The sequence below is a fragment of the Neocloeon triangulifer genome, unplaced genomic scaffold (genome assembly GCF_031216515.1).
Source record: "Neocloeon triangulifer isolate White Clay Creek 2 clone unplaced genomic scaffold, ASM3121651v1 ptg000002l, whole genome shotgun sequence".
NCBI classification, from domain to species: Eukaryota; Metazoa; Arthropoda; class Insecta; order Ephemeroptera; family Baetidae; genus Neocloeon; species Neocloeon triangulifer.
In genome coordinates, this window is record NW_026775545.1 from 4,508,769 (window position 1) to 4,524,639 (window position 15,871).

Consider the following 15,871-nt stretch of genomic DNA (forward strand, 5'->3'; position numbering starts at 1 on the left):
GATGGCGCTAGAAGGCGGAAAACGATTGAAAGTACATAAAATAATACCTCATGGGATTGTTTTGATTGATTTGTTATTTATCAAGTTCTAACAAGCTAAATTCTCAGACTGTTCGTAAGTTAAAATAGAATTACTTTGGAGTGGAATTAAAATATAAATCATTAATGATTTATTGTTTTTCAGCTCTAATTGGCTTTTTTTAAATGTAGAAATGTACATAAATATTGCATAATTGTTTTTAGTCGCAGCTACTCGGCTCGGCACTCTCGACAGAATTGAATTACATACTTTTTATTATTTATTGATTCATTTGCAGAATACCGAAAAGTCTCACCCAATTGATTTCAAATTGTACCAGGGATGATTTTGGCTGTATCCAAGAATGATGATGAAGGGAAAAGAAAAATGCCATCGGTGGAAGTTGAAACAGTTAATAAGACGGGAAGATCTCATCTAAACGTTCAAGTTAGGAAGTGCCATTACATTGATTGTGATAGCACTTCATTAAATGGAATTGATCTTAAATGTGCTCCAAAGGCTTCAAGTATAAATAATGCTGAGTGAGTAACATTATTACAAAAATTAATTTTTGAATATTATTAATACTAAGAATTCGATATATTTTTTATAACTATTATTGTATCCATATAATGTGTGTCCGTATTTATGATTTTATTCAGATTTTATTAATTTAGTGAGTTTGCAATTTTCCTTCAATTCAAAATTACATACTAATAAGAGCAATTTTTATAGGCGTAGAAGACAATGGTTGATAAACATGGGCTTGCCTGCTGATGATGAGCGAACAGATATTCGATGTTGTGTCAAACACTTTGACATAAAATTTTTTTACGGAAATGGTAAACTGATCAAAGATGCAGTACCTAAGCCATGGGTAAGAAACTTGAGTATAAGAGATTGCTATGCATTGAAGTTTTATGAAAATAATGTGTAATACTATCAGATGCCAGCTTTACCGACGAGAAATCTAGATCCAGATGTGGAAGATGTCAATCCAATTGGGGAGTCTTTGGATTGTTCAATACGAAAAACATTTGATGCTGTTGACGGTCCATTGCGAGGATTGGTGAATATGGGGAACTCATGCTATATAAATTCACTTTGCCAGGTATATAAAAAAAATAAGAAGTACTTTGTCAATGTATTTCACAGAGGCTACAATTGGCTGCTATTATTTCCATGGTTATTTGTTTTAGGCTTGGTTTGCATGCAGCTGGATTTGGATGCTGCTTAATAATCACAAAGAAGAAAGTTGCCAACTCTTGAAGTCTAAAAGTTGCATTATTTGCTTGCTGAAAGAAGTTGGTCGTGAGGTAACAAAAACTTGTGCTGAGCCTTTCACACCCTTGGACTTGCTTACACAAATTTGGAGTAAGTTAAAAAAGTAACATTTGAACCTTATTGGATTAGACTATTATTCTTATAGGCACAAAAGATTTTGACGAAGGTTTACAGCAGGACTCCATGGAATTGCACAGAATGTTACTCGAAAAGATTGAGTCGTTGGATAAGAAGGGAGTGAGTGAAGTTTTCGAGGGCAAAGAAGTTTTTGAGCGTAAGATTAAAATATATATTTAGAATTACATTGCATCAATATCCTCCAAAACAATATGCAGGTCAATGTTTAGTGTGCGGCAAAACCCGGTATTTAAGTCAGCCCATGTACGACCTTTGCCTACCCATGGCATCTGATTTGAAGGAAGCTCTGCGTATTTACATGAACAGTGACGATAGCTGCGTTCATGAGCCGTATTGCTCACATTGCCACAGAGGAACTCCACAAAAGGAAATAATTTATTTTCAGGAGCTTCCAAAAGTTTTGGTAATTCAACTGAAAAGGTGATTTTGATTCAAATTTTGATGAGCGTTGTGTAACGGGGATTTATTTAATTTATGTTTTTTATTATTTTTTCAATTTATTATTATTTACTCTGTAATTAATTTTGTTTCTGTTTCCAGCAATCCAAATGAAAATGTGCAGACCCATTATGTGACTAACAAAACTGAGAAGAACATAACTTTTATTTTTTCAACTCGTCTTGTTTTTTTTGCAAGCGTTATTTTTATTTGTTATCAGGGAAGTTTTAGAGTTAAAAAAAGAACATTTTACTTTGTGATTTCATTTTGTAGGTACATGGGTGAAGGAATGTTATTGGTGGTGTTGAAAAAGTGATGTCTGTGGTTTTGTGTTGATGTGCCTCATCAGGTGGTGTGTTCATTTCAAAGAATTAATTAATACGGGATCTGGTATGGATTGAATAAGTGATATTATATTCATACTAAATTATTCTCTATTCAACTTCAATAATAAAAATTTAGGTTCAGCAACCAGGCCAACCAGCTTTTGAAAGACTCTGGTGAAATTGTCTTGGACTATGGTTTGACGTTGAAGCAGAGTATCTTTGCGTTAAAAGATGGCCAAATTATAAAAAAAAATGGAACTGAGGAGGTGTCATTTTTTTGCAAAGCCATCATCCATCATGAAGGTGATTTGAGCAAAGGACACTATATTTGTCAAAGTCTAATGCAAGATGGTACGATCAATATTTACAACGATTCGAAAGTAAGCGAAATTCACATATCTTACAATTTTATCAGTACATTTCCCTGCAGGTGTCCTCCTTCACTGTACTGGATGGTGACAGCCAGAAAAGTGACACAGGTTACATATTATTTTATGAGAGAACCACTTCTGATTCTGATACTTCTTTTGAACACTTTCAATCATCATGTAAGAAAAATAATTATGCACAGAAAGCTAATAAAGCATTAAGAAATATGATCTTACATGATTTGTTATGATTATTTTGAAGCTTCGTACAATAATTAATTTTATTTTCAATGTAGGTAATAGAACACCAATGAACAACCCTCGAACCGTCGAGAATCAAAACCTTTCGCCTCAGATGCTGCAGTCATGGACACCATCTTCATCACCAAGGCTACCAGTTAGAAGTTCTCCTCGTACACCACTTCGCCCATTGAACTCGGATTCCAGCTGTGGTCTGATAGGAGAAAACTGTCAGGCTTCACCACAATTTCAGCAAGAAACGCCTTCATCACCCTATCTGCCAGCCAGAGGCCCAAGAACAAGAAAGCTGCAAATTTCTTCGCAAGCAGACAATTATCGATTTTTGAATGATAACTCTGAGCTGGAGCCTGCAACTTCTCCAGGGTCTCCATACAAACCAAGAAAAAAAATTCAGAGACTGAATAGTTCCAGCTTTGGTGGATCTACAGCATACAATCTGCTTCAAGGGTGCCCTTCGTCCAAGAAGAATCTCAAGGCAGAAGTGGTGAAACAATATGTTTTGCCTCATCTGCCTTTAAATCGGTCGAAGCCTTTTGGTCGGAAACCAACAGACGAACAACATAGACAATCATTACCGCAGCATCAACAAACACCATCTCAACAAGAACTACCACCTCCACCACCTACGTACCCACCTCAGACTTTGCCGCAAGTAACCACTACTCTGCAGCAACCACAGCCACCGCATGAACAACAGGTAGCACCGCCATCCGAGAACGATACACCTACGACACCACCACAAGAACAACCTCGTCCAACACCACCTCAACAGCCACAAGTACGACAAATACTACCACCTCCACCACGATCCGGACATGCGTGCCCACCTCGGACTTTGCCGCAAGTAACCGCTACCCTGCAGCAACCACAGCCACCGCATGAACAACAGGTAGCACCGCCATTCGAGAACGATACACCTACGACACCACCACAAGAACAACCTCGTCCAACACCACCTCAACAGCCACAAGTACGACAAATACTACCACCTCCACCACGATCCGGACATGCGTACCCACCTCGGACTTTGCCGCAAGTAACCGCTACCCTGCAGCAACCACAGCCACCACATGAACAACAGGTAGCAGCATCTGAGAACGAGCAAACTCCAACACAACCGCCTCTATCACCGCCTCAACAACCACAAGTAGCATCACCTCAACAAGAATCACCATCACCACCACGTCATGCACAAGAACAGCAACCTCCACGTCAAAAACAACTACCAGCAAATCCATGTAACATAAAAAGATATTAAAAAAAAAAAAAATTACGGAGGACCATACGCTTTATTAAATATTATCTTTTCTTTTTCCAGCCAAGAAAACACTATTTGAAAAGCTTGACAGAAAGAGTTTGATTGCATTTGCAAAGAAGAAGAACAAAGAGGTCAAGAGGTTGAAAAAGATGAGGCTTAAAAGAAAAGCCACCAACCCTGCTTCGAAGGAAGCTGCCATACTCTATTTACGAAAACACCTGCCTACAAAATGCGTCGATTTTATTGATCGACAAATCAAGCTTCAGAAAGTAAGATTTCATATAATAATGATGTTTTAATGAAATAATAACTTAATCTCAATAGGTGAAGCCACAAGGTCGAAGATATGATCGACAAGACCTTATACTCACCATGGGTCTTCAGAAAGGGGGACGAAGAGCAAGAGCGGCTGTCAGTGACATGTTCATTCTTCCATCAAAAAAAACTCTTCTTCGTTTCACGCAAGGGCTAAGCATCGAACCAGGAATAATTGAGCCTATATTGGAGGGTGTTGGAGATTTTACATCAGATTTAGAGGATGAAAGGGACTGTTACGCAGTTCTCTTGTGGGATGAATTATCCATTGATGAGTTTTTGATGTGGTCCTCAAAGTGGAAAAAATTTCAAGGATTTAGCGATTATGGGCCAGGAGAGGAGACCACCAAAGAATTGGCGGATCACGCACTTATTTTTTTCGTTGTTCTGCTCAGAAACAAGAAGGTCAAGGTTGGTTAATTTTTCTTTTTATTTATATTGTTTTTCATTGTGGTTCTAAATTTCAGTTCCCAGTCTCTTACTATTTTTCTACAGGAACCACGCCTTCATCAGTCTTAGCAAATTTGATTGAAAAAAATATTAGGAGGTTGAAAACTTTCGGAGTAAAAATAAAATTTTGCACTTGCGACCAGGCGCCGACAAATTTAAAGGCCCTGGAAATATTGAAGGCTTGCGCAAACAAACCTTATTTTCTAATAGATGGTGAAATATTTCTTTAACTTTATTAAGTGATAAAACAAATACTTTAATTTAGGGGAAGAAATTTGCTGTGGCCCGGATTTCGTGCATATAGGAAAATGTATAGTAAGCATGTTCAGAAAGTATGACCTGGAAATTGGACCTGGACGATATGCCAAAATTAAGCACGTAGAGGAACTTTTAAGTTTAAAAGGCAAGCTCATCGGAACAACATTAGCACCGAAACTAACGGCTGCGCATATTTATGCAAGAGACAAACAGGCCATGAAAGTGAAACTGGCATTCCAGTTGGTCAGCTCCAGTGTTGCGGCTTCTCTCAATACGTTAATTGCGCAAGGTAAGTCAACAATATAGATTAGTTCACAGGGTGGATCTTCAGTTTTTGGAAACAGGTAGATTTTTCCGGCAGAGCCCGCATCACAAAATTTTGATTTCCAGTGTCGTGATTTTTTCCCTGACCTAAAAAACAAGGAAGAGGTCAAAAAAAAAATCCTTTTAATGGTCATATATTAAAAGTAAAAAAATTAAAATGTGTTTTATAAACTTAATATCAAGTATATATTTAATTTCATTATTTTTATTTTTAAATAAAAAGAGCTTATATAATTTACACAATTATCATTTATCTAACTACAATAACTTAAAATACTTCGTAAATAACTGTTAAATAATTAATTGTAATATATTACATGCATCAAAATCATATCACTTAAGAGAATTTTTTTCTTCACAATTTAATAGGTTATCATCTTTTCAAATTTTAATTTAATTTAAAATTTTATAAAAAATGTTATTTAATTTTTTTTTATTAACAAGGATAAAATACCATTTAACTTTCATTAATTGAAAATAAAATGTTATTTTTAATTTCATCATCATTTTATTATTGCAAAATCGATTTTCATGGTCACTGAGGTCAATGACCTTAAGTGAATTGACCTGCATGAGCGTTGCATGGTTCGATAGGTGAGGTCATATAAACACTTTTTTCATTATTACATGTTTTTGCGTATCTCTAACAGAAACAGAGTTATCGCTGTTTGAAAATTAATTTCGTTTGCGGTTCCGTTCTTAGCATTCTCACACACCGCGTACCGCGCCCAAAGTTGATGATAGAGATCTGAGAGTTTCACAACTTAATCTCCATTACTTGAAGGGAACATCCCTAAAATCTCCATTACTTGAAGGGAACATCCCTAAATTTTTATCAAAATATTTTCAAAATAGCGGATTTTACGGGACATTTTGAAAAAACCAAAAACTTCAATTATCTCGGCTTCTCTTGGTCGGAGAACCAACATCCGGGTATGGTTGAACTCGTCTCATTAAATTCTACAACTTTGCTGTTGATTGCAAAATCATAGGTCAAAGGTCAAGGTCACTTCCGATGACCTTGTTTCATTCAAACTGGAATTTGAGCATCAAATGCAAACATTTTTGAAATTCTGAGATGGCCATTCAATTCTTCGTGAAATTTTACATACAATGTGTGAAAATGGCGAAGTGGTTTTTTCTCTAATTTATATTAAAATAAAAAGATTAAAAAACGTGGTTTTTTGGTGCTCGGATCAGCGATTTTTAAGAAAATCGAAAATAGCTCGTTTTCTGTGCGTCTGAGGCAAAAAATGATTATGTTCAAAATTGATCCCCATTAAAAGTTCTATCTAAATATGCAAAGGTCATTGACCTTTTGTAAACTTGGGTCAAAGGTCACCTTGACCCTTGTCCTTCAGTGAAAAGACCCTAATGTGTGATACATGGTTGGAAAGGTTTTATCACTAAAATAACAATGGTCACCATATTTTTGTCTCTGGCTTTATTTTCCACCAATGTAAGCTGATTATTTAATATATAATGAAAGAAAATGCGCTTTTTTCACAATAAAACCATCATAACTAGGTCGAAAATGAAGCCGGAGACAAAAATATGGTGACCATTGGTATCCTAGTGATAAGACTTTTCCAACCATGTATCACACATTAGGGTCTTTTCACTGAAGGATAAGGGTCAAGGTGACCTTTGACCCAAGTTTTCAAAAGGTCAATGACCTTTACATATTTAGATAGAACTTTTAATGGGGATCAATTTTGATCATAATCATTTTTTGCCTCAGACGCACAGAAAACGAGTTATTAAAGTTTTTCTTAAAAATCGCTGATCCGAGCACCAAAAAACCACGTTTTTTATCCTTTTTTTTAAATATAAATTTAAAGAGAAAAAACTACTTCGCCATTTTCACACATTGTATGTAAAATTTCACGAAGAATCGAATGGCTATCTCAGAATTTCAAAAATGTTTGCATTTAATGCTCAAATTCCAGTTTGAATGACACAAGGTCATCGGAAGTGACCTTGACCTTTTACCTAGGATTTTGCTTTCAACGGCAAAGTTGTAGAAAGTGAAAAGAGGAATTCAGCCATACCCGGATTTTTGTTGTGCGATCACGGAAAGCCGAGATACAGCCGTTTGAAATTTTCAAAAACCCAATTTTGAACGTCCCGTAGAACCCGTAAATTTATAGATATTGGGGTAAGACTGGGTAAAACTATATATTTTTGAAAATCTCCTTGCATGGTCTTTCAGGTCCTAAAATTTTGTAAAGATCGCACGACCCTTGCCAACGCATTGTACCTTTCACGAATTTTCGCCGAGCTGTGATATTGATTGAATGCAGAATGTCAAAATTCACTTTTTTTGTCATTACACATTTTGTCGTTTCTGTAACAGAAATAGAGTTATCGCTGGTTGAAAATTAATTTCTATTGCGGGAAACCAATTATTCAGTTTTTATAATATTCAGTTAAAAAGGTAACTTTTCATCAACAATCACACCCAAATCATTCCTGGATCCACCCAAATACAAAATTATTATTAGTGACCTCCGAGGATAGAAACTTCAGAAATTATATTTAATTTATTTTAATTGAAATAGATATCAAATTTTTAAAATTTTAAATAACAATAAAAAAGTATGTTTTAATTTTATTTAAAAGGTAATAAAAAAATTACACTGAAAATTAGTAAATTTAAAATTCAATGTTATTTCGTCTTCAATTATTTGAAATTTTTAATTAATTTTAAATTTTTTTGTAATTGAAATTAAAATTGATGATATTTTAATAAATTATTAAATAGTATATAGTACTTTTCAATTGTTTTCAATATATAAAATACAAGTTATAAAATAATATATTCTATTTTAACAAATAATTAAAATTGGTGTGTGTGTAATTTAAAAAAATTATTCTAATATGAATTAAAAAAATTATATATGATAATTATGACCATGCATTTCGACTATTTCTAGCCAACTTTTTTGTCAAATTGTTTTCCCACACTTCACCCTTAGAACCCTGGCTCACCCTTTGAGGAGTTAATGTTTCTGGCTATCAAATCGAAATGTATATGTCTCCCTTTTAAATAGAATATTTGAGTCCATGGCGATTATAATCAATTAATTTTAATTTCCAAAGTAAAATTTGGTCGTTTCTGCATCTGATATTTTCCATTCGACGATAAAAAAAAATTATTAACAATAATAATAAGGCACGGAATGTTAATTCTCCAGGGGCGAAAATTCACCACGCCGCCTCTGTTACGTGTTCAAGTATTATGATTTTCATGGAATATATATTAGTAACAAAATTTTTGTAGGTCTCCTCCCGTCTGAAGCGTGTCATACCGTAGAATTTATACAATTCATGGACAACTTGGTCGACTCGTTTAATGGAAGCTCGTATTCGCATGCAAAACCTTTGAAAGGCCGGTTAGTATCATCATGATTTTCTAGACGAATTTGATTGAATTTGTCTTTGACAACTGAGCTCATGCATTTGGCTATTGATCGGAGCCAAGTTAAATAATGTCTTGGAATTATTATTATTAAGCCAGAGAGGTTTAAATAATAGGTATCATAATTTTCAATTTTTTAGGCTGCATGAATCCTCTGCCCACTGGGATTTTTGGAATAAAGCTGAATTATTTGTGGGGAAATGGAAGTTCAGAAAAAAAGATGGGACAACAGTCTGGACGCCATCCATACACTCTCTTGTTTGGCTGATTCGATCAATGAAACTATTTTTTCCGATGATGCGTGCAAGAGGGTTTGAGTTTCTCTTAACAAGAAGAATTCAGCAGGACCCTCTAGAGAATTTCAACGGGGAAATACGAGAGCAATGTGGTAGCGGACATTCCCCCACAGTTTTGACTTTCTGCGCTTGCTTGGTTGGAGCTTTTTTTAACCTTTTAATGTATCTAAAACTCCACAATGAAAAGAAAAATTGTGAGGACGATGGATTAAGCTGCCGTGAGCTGGCACCTTATATTTTTGATGCATTTTTTAGAAAGGTACATTTAAAAAATTAAGAATGAAAAAGTAATGAAATTCTTTCCATAAGGTACAACAAAACCCCACCTTGCCTTTGGAGCCTGAACCATGCGAAGACAGTACATCTGATGAGGAGTCTCAAGATGCGGACGATGAACTCATTGACTTGCAGAGCCAAAGTGATTCGTATTTTGGAGGAGTCGCATTGAAAAAGGTGGACAATGTTTTGCATTGTGCTATGTGCATTGAATCTGCGACATCCAGTGAAACACTGCCCAGCCAGGTCTATACCATGTTTAGAGAGTATCGCGATAATCAGTCCAAACTGCTGTACGTTAGCGACAATTTCGCAAACTTTGTTTGTTCAAAACTGAGGAGAATTAAGTCAGAGCTCCATACTAAACAGAGTATGCCAAAAGATGTATTCAGACATATATATGACAAGGTTTTGAATGATGCTTCATGTGAGTTTGGTTGTTCACGTCATTCTGAACAATTTCTTCAAATATTATTTCAATATATTTTTAAATGTGCAGTGCATTGGTACGCCAAAGAAACTTTGAGGAGTAAAAAGAAGTATTCTAAATATTACATTATTTACTTTTAATTTTTTCAAACGGATACCTGTCTGGAATTAAGAGAATATTTTTAATCATTATTATTTCTATTAAAAAACACTTGCTATGCGGCCATACATACGAAATGTAACCCGTTAATTTATTTTTCCGCGTATGACTGCCAATAAATAATATTTGTTTTGTGCGTTGACCGCTGGAGCAAGACCTTGTTGAGCAAGACCACACATTATTTTTATTGTTGATTTTTACCGCCGCAAAAGTACAATCCACAAGCACGCCTTGATTCTGATTGGATGAGAGCTCGATCGCTGCGCCTCTAGCGGATAAAGTATTGTCAAAGAAATTTAACATTGAGTGTCCCATCTCTATTTACATTGTCTCTGGCGTCCGCGATCGCCCGCTCAACTACAAGAAAGTAGTTCGCATATCGGGCGCGTATCCTTGCGCAGAAGCTCCATCCTCCGCCTCAAAGAATAGCGCTGCGGACTCGTGAGCTGGGGCTGGGTGGATCAATCAACAGCGTTGCCGCTTTTACATTGCACATACCTGCTTTCCTTGATGAATCACGCAACTGCTAGCGCCACATATCGGAAAGAAAACAATTTTCGAACTTGAAACCAGTCTTCGTCACACAAAACCAGCCAAGTTGACGACAGGCTTATTTTATTTCACTGAAATATACCGCAAAAATTGGTTAGATTGACGAACGTTCTACATTTTTTCCTCCTTTCCCACGTCACGTTCATCATCTTTTTCATTGCAATCCAATAGCTTTGCCACGAAATTTAATCTTTGTTTGTTTTCCGCAGAATTTGTTTCCTCAATGGCCTATCAACCAAAGTACTCGTCGTTTGACAAGGACGTCGATGATGACGCTTTTTTGCGGCACTCGAAGAGTGGCTCATCGGGCTACATGTTCCAGTCGGATGACTTGTCCAGAGAGCAGCAGGAATTGGAGGAAAAGCGGATGCAGCTGCTCGAAAAACGCAGGCAGATCGAGGAACGGACCATTGAGTCCTCCAACAGGTCCATCGGACTTTTGAGGGATTCTGAACAAATAGGCGTTGCGACTGCCGAGGTTACTGCGTTGTTTAAATTCTTGATCAAATATGTTTCAACGATGAAAATATTCCAGGAATTAGTGCGGCAGCGAGAGCAGCTGGAAAGAACCGAGTCAAGATTGGACGAGATAAACAATACTTTACGCTTCAGTCAGAAACATATCAGTAGCATCAAGGTGACCACTCTATATTAATTATTCCTGCAAGTTGTAATTTAAATTTTTAGAGCGTTTTTGGCAGTCTTAAAAATTACATTAGTGGTCGAGCCAACAGCGCAAATGCTAATCCATCCACTTCGAGCCAAAGACCAACAGAGGTCTCTCAGGAAACCTCGGCCCTGGCCAGTCGCCTGCAAGAAATGAAGCCTGAAAGTCCAAATGATGATCATCCTGGTAAAATACCTTAATTATTTCCAAGCAAAATTTAATTGTTATTTTCAGCTCTTCGAATCCGAGGGTTAGCAGAGGATAGACCGTATGCTGGCTCTGCTGCTTATCAAGATGCCAACAGGGTCCTTGACAACAATTTAGGTGCAAATATTATAAGATTTTCAGTTTTTGAGAAAAATATAGAATTAAATTTTTTCAGATGAGATGTGCAGCTCTCTATCTCGTCTTAAAGGACTTGCTCACGGTCTGAATGATGAGATTCTCAGTCAAAATGAGATGGTTGATCGAATCACTACAAAAACAGAGAAGGCTGACACTACTATTGATCATCAAAACCGTGATATGCGCCGCTTGCTGAAGAAATGAATGATGTTATTTTACTTCATTTGCCGTAAATTCCATTCCGAAATAGATTAGTCGGCAAGTTTATTATAATTTCTGCTATAATCTGCCTTATTTAATACTGATGTATTACAATTACGCCCACTCTTGTGTGAAGTTAATGCTTAATTTTTTGCTTAATTTGCAGCCCTAAAAGTCGTGCAGTGCTATGAAATGCCAAGAGCAGTTATATTAATTTCAGATTTTATTAAAATTTATGCAAAAGTTATATAAGAATTTTGAAAATATGGGATATTTTAATACATCACGTTTCAATCTTTCACAGCTTGATGCTCTGTTTGTTTAAATGCAATACTCTGTTATTTTATTATGCTGCTATAGCAATATTATATGTATGATTAGTGATTATTTTTGTGATCTTTCAAGAAACGTGCTAATTGTAATTGTATCATGACAAAATATAATGTGTCACCTCAAAACCATGTCATCTCGTTGGAGTCGTCTTATTTGGGACCATTGTGATTATTTTTGTCAAAAGGTAAAACAGAAATAAAAATCTCATTTAATTTATATTTCAAAATTACTTTTCACCTTTTATTCAAAATCAACAATAGAGTTACACAGTGGAATGTGAAGTAAAAACAATAGAGAAGAACAACAAGTAATGTAAAAACCAATATTCAAAACAAAAAAGATTAACAGATCTGACTACAATAAAGACAAGATTTGTAAATAAGTGGAATTAGTAGTGAGTCAGGAATGAGAGCAGTGAAAACATTTATACACAAACAAACTAATTATAAGATACATTGGTGATGAAATTGTCAGTTTCATTTCTTAGTAGTTCTTATACATTCAGTATGCTCACTATTCTTCAAAGTGCAAAATTTCAAGTCTTATCAATTGGCAAAATTATAAATTCGTGGATGATTGAAATCATATTTATGTAAACTGTTAATTAAAAAAGAAAAAACAAATGCCCGCAACATGGAATGAACAAATTAATCAAATTGATTGTTTGATTGCTTTGACGAATGTAGTGCGATTTCTGTTAGGTCTCGTCAAAACTAGGCCAGTTTATCTCAAATCTGTGGTTGCGCAAAATGTAACTAATAGCAAATTTTGTACTGGCAAAATGCACCAACAATTAAAATTAACAGAAATTTTAACTCAATAATACTCTAAAAACCACAGACTTGTTTAACGGCGACAAGTTACATCATTTTACTTACATCGCTTACAGTTACATAGGTGATAAGTTCGAACTTACACTGGTGGACTTCAAATCCAGAACTTGTTGAACAGTTCCATGAACGAGTCGTAAATCATGAAGGTGATTGCCACGTCAAGACACACACGACTCAGACGAGGCACTGTTCCTTTGTAGAACCTGATGAATTTAAGTTGAAAAATTACGACTAGCAACAAAAAGCGCTAAAAAAAACTGAACTTCCAACTAAGTTAAAAAATTTATTTTAAAAAAGATAACTTTTTTTTATCAAATTTCAGAAAACATATATTTCATTATTAAGTTACTGAAAAACAAAATTATGCTTACGCTTTAGGTCCCTCGTGTTTCCAAATCTGCAGGGCGCAGTCGGCAGTATTTTTGTATTTATGTGCTTCAAGACCCTATAACATGAAGTTTTTTTTTTTAATCTAGAATTTTTGAAACAAAATTAGAATCCTAACCTGCATCCTGGTCTTAACAACATCGATGGGTGTATTGCCGAAAACGGAGGCAGCTCCAGCCACGGCACCAAAAGCGCCCACGACAAGTTTGGGAACTGGTGCATTTGGGTCTCCCTTCCTATACCAGTCTTTGCAAGTTTCCATCACGTAAAATCGGATGGCTTGGTTGCTACCCTGCTTTATGATGGTTGCAGTCACTCCTTGGTAGACACCTTTTATGCCTACAATTTGAATAGGAAAATTTTGCAACTGAACATTCCATAAAAAAAACAGCAAAAAAAAATCCCAGTTTCCCAATGGCCTTTAAAAATATTCCACGCTATTTGGCATCAATTCAACAATTTGCAATACAATCTCGTTTCAAAACATGTTTTCTTCAGCAAAAATAAATTTTTATCTATATAGTGAACCCGAGCGAACCTTGTTCTTTTACGATGGTGGAAACACCGTGGAAGAATCCTCGAAACCGAGGGTTTGCCGAGCGCTGGTCGTTGATGAACTTGACTTTAACGGTCTCCATTGGAGTGACAGCAAAAATTGCTTCGCACACGCCGGCACCAAGACCACACAACAGCCGACTTCCTGGGCTTAAGTTTCCCTTGGAGTCAACGCTGCGCTTTTTGAACTCCTCGAAAGCACCAAATCTGGAGAGAAAAGAGCACAAAGTATTTAAAACTTGCTTTAAAAAAAAAATGTTTATCGAATTGAAAGCATAGATAAGTTTGGATTGTCTAATTCTTATTATGCAGTTGATAAAAAAAATCCAGTTTACCTGACGGCAGACTTTGGGATGGAACCGTAAAGCAGGACACTGAGTCCGCGGTAGAGTCCGAAAAATCCTCTTTGTTTGACTGTTTTCTTGACGCAATCCATAATGCCATCGTACTGCTTTGCGCCGCCCTTTCCACTTTTTTCGTCTAATTGCAACTGTGTTTTAACATACTCTGTTGGGAAAGTTATGCAGATCTCAATGCCGCCAGTTATGCCTCCTATATTTAAAAATAAAGAAATTAATTTTATAAGAATTGTTCAAAGTTTTTCGTCTGAATTGCAAATTTGATTATTTTTTGTTATTTTTTATTGCACCGGCCGCCAATTAATTTTTATCTTGATTGCTTCACAGACAAAAATATTTATTCCTCCATGACAAAACAATTCACGAGCGTTCAGTTTGTTCAGAAGTTTCAAGACGTGTATTTTTTATTTTAGGCCAAGATTTAATTTTATTCTCTGCAAAATCCATTTTGTAAGGCAGGCAACCCGCACAACCCTTGTGCGCAGCAAAAAGCCTACGCAAATCGCAGGGGCTGACAAACAATAAATAATATATGAATGTAAAAACATTTCATTACATTTTTAGGATAATTACGTTGATTCAAAATACAAAATTTTCATTTTTTTACAGAGGTTCAAATAGATTAAAAAAAAAATACATAATAATACTGCGGCAACATGAGGAGCGTTGTGAAAGAAATTTTAATTTAAAAATTATTGTTTTTTTTTCTTCTACGCAGTGAGAGGGTAGAGAATGCCCAGTTTTGAAACTTGAAATTGTGAAGCCTCTTTACAATTTTTAAATTTACGGTTCCAAAATTCTTTTAGTTCGATTAATTTTCTTTTAATTTATAAAACTATAGAGATTAAAAATAAAATATTTTCTATAATCATCATAATAAAATAGGCACGTGAGCGCCCTACTTTTCTCATCGCCTTTCAATCGAGTGACATTCCTCTAGGCTATAATATCAACAACAAGTTTGAAAAAACTTTCCAAGCTCCCATGCACTGCTGTTTCAAAAGTGAGAGTAAAATCCCTTCAGTGAAATAAATTCCCTTTTGGTGACAAAAATTATACATACAAAATACCCACCAGAAAAAATAATTTATAGCCGTAAAAATCATGACTATGTTTATTAGAAAATTTTCTGACTTTTATTTTCTTCAAAAAAAGAGATCGGAAGATCATATTATAATTATTATTTTTTCCACGCTCGTTGTAGTTGAGAGAGTCCGTTTGCACAGTGATAGGCGATTACACAGCGCAATTAAAAAGCCGGCAGAGAAAAACAGCAAGACCTTGGCCTGCAACCCTTTCAGTCTCGCGATATTTCATTTAACTTTTTTCCAGTGAAAAATGCAGAAAGGTGATTTTCACCTGCGATGATGCCTTTAAGGCCCTGGCCTCCTCCAGCGGCCGCGGCCGCCCCCTGTTCGTTCATCCATGGCCTGGCAAACGGATTCCTCCTCGTGGAGCCGGACAAGTTCATCTCGGGATCTGTCCTTTGTCCTGTTTAGCTTGTCATGCGATTAAACTGCCGCCCGAGATGAACGCAGCAGCAATTTTTTTAATTTTGCAATGCAAGTCACTCCCCTTCTTTTCTCCTCCAGCTGGATTTTCAGTTTTCAGTGCTGCCA

General features: G+C 35.9%; 3 protein-coding genes across 9 annotated transcripts; 2 read left to right on the forward strand and 1 right to left on the reverse strand.

The window, feature by feature from the left end:
• Positions 1 to 27: 27 nt before the first annotated feature.
• On the forward strand, positions 28 to 10,238 carry LOC132205356 (histone-lysine N-methyltransferase 2D-like). 7 transcript variants are annotated; one of them, XM_059634351.1, is made up of 17 exons: positions 28 to 114; positions 317 to 560; positions 754 to 895; positions 965 to 1,129; positions 1,218 to 1,392; positions 1,448 to 1,576; positions 1,638 to 2,268; positions 2,341 to 2,584; positions 2,635 to 2,752; positions 2,869 to 4,071; positions 4,152 to 4,360; positions 4,416 to 4,817; positions 4,874 to 5,069; positions 5,122 to 5,403; positions 8,722 to 8,833; positions 9,000 to 9,414; positions 9,465 to 10,238. In XM_059634351.1, exons 8-17 carry the CDS (start codon positions 2,546 to 2,548, stop codon positions 9,999 to 10,001), a joined length of 3,513 nt encoding a protein of 1,170 aa, XP_059490334.1. In that variant the 5' UTR covers positions 28 to 114; positions 317 to 560; positions 754 to 895; positions 965 to 1,129; positions 1,218 to 1,392; positions 1,448 to 1,576; positions 1,638 to 2,268; positions 2,341 to 2,545; the 3' UTR covers positions 10,002 to 10,238. The 7 variants fall into 7 exon arrangements, with proteins under 7 accessions (XP_059490334.1, XP_059490337.1, XP_059490333.1 ...); XM_059634354.1 differs by having other exon boundaries at positions 1,638 to 1,860; positions 1,981 to 2,584; XM_059634350.1 differs by having other exon boundaries at positions 1,638 to 2,584.
• Positions 10,239 to 10,442: 204 nt separating this feature from the next.
• Positions 10,443 to 12,347, forward strand: LOC132205362 (synaptosomal-associated protein 29). Its single transcript, XM_059634365.1, has 6 exons — positions 10,443 to 10,665; positions 10,782 to 11,050; positions 11,108 to 11,209; positions 11,260 to 11,425; positions 11,474 to 11,563; positions 11,622 to 12,347. Exons 2-6 carry the CDS (start codon positions 10,796 to 10,798, stop codon positions 11,786 to 11,788), a joined length of 780 nt encoding a protein of 259 aa, XP_059490348.1. The 5' UTR covers positions 10,443 to 10,665; positions 10,782 to 10,795; the 3' UTR covers positions 11,789 to 12,347.
• Positions 12,326 to 15,839, reverse strand: LOC132205360 (putative tricarboxylate transport protein, mitochondrial). Its single transcript, XM_059634361.1, has 6 exons — positions 15,612 to 15,839; positions 14,229 to 14,445; positions 13,877 to 14,100; positions 13,457 to 13,677; positions 13,323 to 13,396; positions 12,326 to 13,154 (listed from the first exon to the last, which is right to left on the reverse strand). Exons 1-6 carry the CDS (start codon positions 15,721 to 15,723, stop codon positions 13,046 to 13,048), a joined length of 957 nt encoding a protein of 318 aa, XP_059490344.1. The 5' UTR covers positions 15,724 to 15,839; the 3' UTR covers positions 12,326 to 13,045.
• Positions 15,840 to 15,871: the final 32 nt, after the last annotated feature.